General features: G+C 51.9%; 1 protein-coding gene across 1 annotated transcript; it reads left to right on the top strand.

The window, feature by feature from the left end:
- The first annotated feature begins 327 nt into the window (after positions 1-327).
- LOC135129435 (uncharacterized protein K02A2.6-like) lies at positions 328-978 on the top strand. Its single transcript, XM_064056587.1, has one exon. The coding sequence runs from the start codon at positions 328-330 to the stop codon at positions 976-978; it is 651 nt and encodes a 216-aa protein (XP_063912657.1).
- Positions 979-2,580: the final 1,602 nt, after the last annotated feature.

The following is a 2,580-nucleotide window of genomic DNA, read 5'->3' as shown; positions in this document are numbered from 1 at the left end:
AGAACCTTGCAGGCCAACTTCAATCACGACAATGGCCTATTATTTAACACGGAAGGCGCCCACGGAAGACTAGTCGTTCCAAAGGACACGCGGATGCGTGTACTGTATGAACACCACGACGTCGCCCTCGCGGGTCACCCAAGCGCGGAAGAAACCCTCCGCACAATAGAAGGAACATACTTCTGGTCGCAAATGAAGAAAGAAACCGAGGGATAGGTGCGAGGCTGCCTAGTGTGCGCACAGTACAAGAGGCGCCCGCCACGGCCAGCAGCGCCGCAACAACCCCGGCAACCACAACAGCCGTTTGAGACACTGGCATGCGACCTGATGGACCCATACCCAGAAACGGCGCAGGGGTACCGGTTCATCTTCACCATAACCGACCTGTTCTCGAGGTGGGTTGAGGGGTACCCCCTGAAGAGCACCACGACCAAAGAACTAGTGAAGATCCTAGAGGACGAAGTCTTCACCAGGTTCGGTTACCCGAGGGCAATCATAACAGATAACGGGAGCCAGTTTACCGGACACGGGTGGCGCCGGGTATGCAGACACGGGCAGACGCTGCACTGGACCACGGCCCCCTACACGCCGCGACAGAACCCAATGGAAAGGCGAAACCAGGAGATCAAGAAAGCCATCCGAATCCACCTCCAAGGCGGAGAGCCGACCCACTGGGATCAAGCGCTACCGACGGCGCTCTTCCAGATACGCCGTCTCCGAAACGCCGCCACCGGAACATCACCAAGCAAGCTCCTATATGGTCGCGACCTCCCGTTCCCGGGAGAGTGGGATACACCTCAGGGAGAGGCCGCGATCGAACCCGCTGGACAGCGGGAGGAAGAAGCAAGAGAACGCCAACGTCTACGAGCCCGGGGACCTGGTGCTGGTACGCGTCCCGGAAGGAGGCCAACACTTCAGACGGAAGTGGAGCGGCCCTCACACTATCACCAGACGTGTGGGAAACTCACACATGTATAGAGTAGACATGGGTGATAAGACGCAAACCCACCACACCGACAGGATGCGACCAGCACCCCCGGTACGAGAAGATATGTAAATAGTAGAAGAATAAGCTAGGTTAAGAAGTAGAATAAGAAAAATAGAATAACATACCCATTTGCCAAAGCAGCTCCGCGCCTCCGGAAGAGGGGCGACTGTTACCACTGAGGAAAAACCCCACGACACTACGCCAGCTTGGCCACCAGCTCGGGGCCCTTCAAGGGTTGCGCGCACCCTCGCGCGCTCCTGCTTATAAGACGGACCCGCACTCAGTAGCGGCAGTTGAGTCGAGACGAGCAACACTAACACTTCGCTAACTACAGCGAACACACACCGAGGAAATCCAAGCCTCTCAATCACCACGTCCTCCACCATCCACGGAGAAGGTGACACTTTGTCGGCGCGTTTGAGCCGCGCCGACCGCCGAGCGACAGACTGAAGCCACTCCTCCGGGATCTTATATAAAGAGGCGACAGGCCGCAGCAGTCGCCAGTTCGGGATTGGTAGCGTTACTGTACTCATCTCCGAGAATAAAGACGAACTCCTGGTGAACTAGTTGTTTGCTTTACCCAGTCAACGAATAAACAGCCACCTAGTCCAAGCTGGTGCTCAACCCCACAACGTGAAGGGACGGGCCGTCCACGCCGAAGACAACGTCAAGACGCTCCCCGACCCGACAACACTCGTGATACAAGCTAAGGCAAATCCTCGCCGAATGTATATATGTTATTGTATAGACTAGGTTAGATTATAATAAAGTAAATGTCCGAGATCCGTCGAGCGGCAGTGCTCGCTCTGAAGTAAGAGCGTGGGCGCATCTGACCTATACTTATCGACTTCGGTCGACAGAGTTGGGCCGCACCCACCGCGCTGCGCCGGCCAATCGGAGCGCGGCTGCGCCTGGCAGCCGCATATAAATATAGGCTGAGTTTCAGCGATAATTAGTTCAGTTCCGACCATAGAAAACCCTACAATAGAAGCTAATGTGGTATAGGCTGCGCTTGTACTTTTCACTACGTATTTTCTTACCCACTCACCAGGGGTCGCATGAAAAGAAACCTGTAAACGCTGATTCGCGCGGATTTTCAAAATTTTAGAATTCACATCCCTGCACACGACACTACTTTCCCCTAACACCCCCACACCACCAAAGAAACACCACAGTTTTATTTTTATCGTGTTGATAAGTGCATTTTGTAGCTGTTGTGTTGTGTAGTGTACAAAAAAATGTAAGTATACAAATGTTTTCACTTTATGTTCATTGTTTATAGCATTATTTATTTATTTATAACAAATTTTTGTAGAAAAAAGAATGGAAGCACAAAAAACGCACAACACTTGTGCAATTTATAAATGTGGGAACAGGATGGCCCCTATATTTAGGTTTCCACATCCGAAACGGGGTCTAGATAGGTTTATGGCATGGGTTAAAGCCTCCAATAACCCAAAATTCGAGGGTTTAACAAATGACCAAATTTATCGGAGAGGGTACATTTGCTACCAACATTTTCGGGCTGAAGACTATGTGCAAGGTACACAAAGGCTGCATCAATCTGCGGTACCAACGATTTTGCCTCCTCG

The sequence above is a fragment of the Zophobas morio genome, unplaced genomic scaffold, assembly GCF_036711695.1.
Source record: "Zophobas morio isolate AGI-343-1 ecotype UQ-CSIRO unplaced genomic scaffold, CSIRO_AGI_Zmor_V1 ptg000016l, whole genome shotgun sequence".
In the NCBI taxonomy this organism is placed as follows: domain Eukaryota; kingdom Metazoa; phylum Arthropoda; class Insecta; order Coleoptera; family Tenebrionidae; genus Zophobas; species Zophobas morio.
This window is presented reverse-complemented; position numbering and strand designations above follow the sequence as displayed.

Bases quoted from the DNA above. Each gene is read 5' to 3' on its own strand.
- LOC135129435 (XM_064056587.1), top strand. From the start codon at position 328: ATGGACCCATACCCAGAAACGGCGCAGGGGTACCGGTTCATCTTCACC.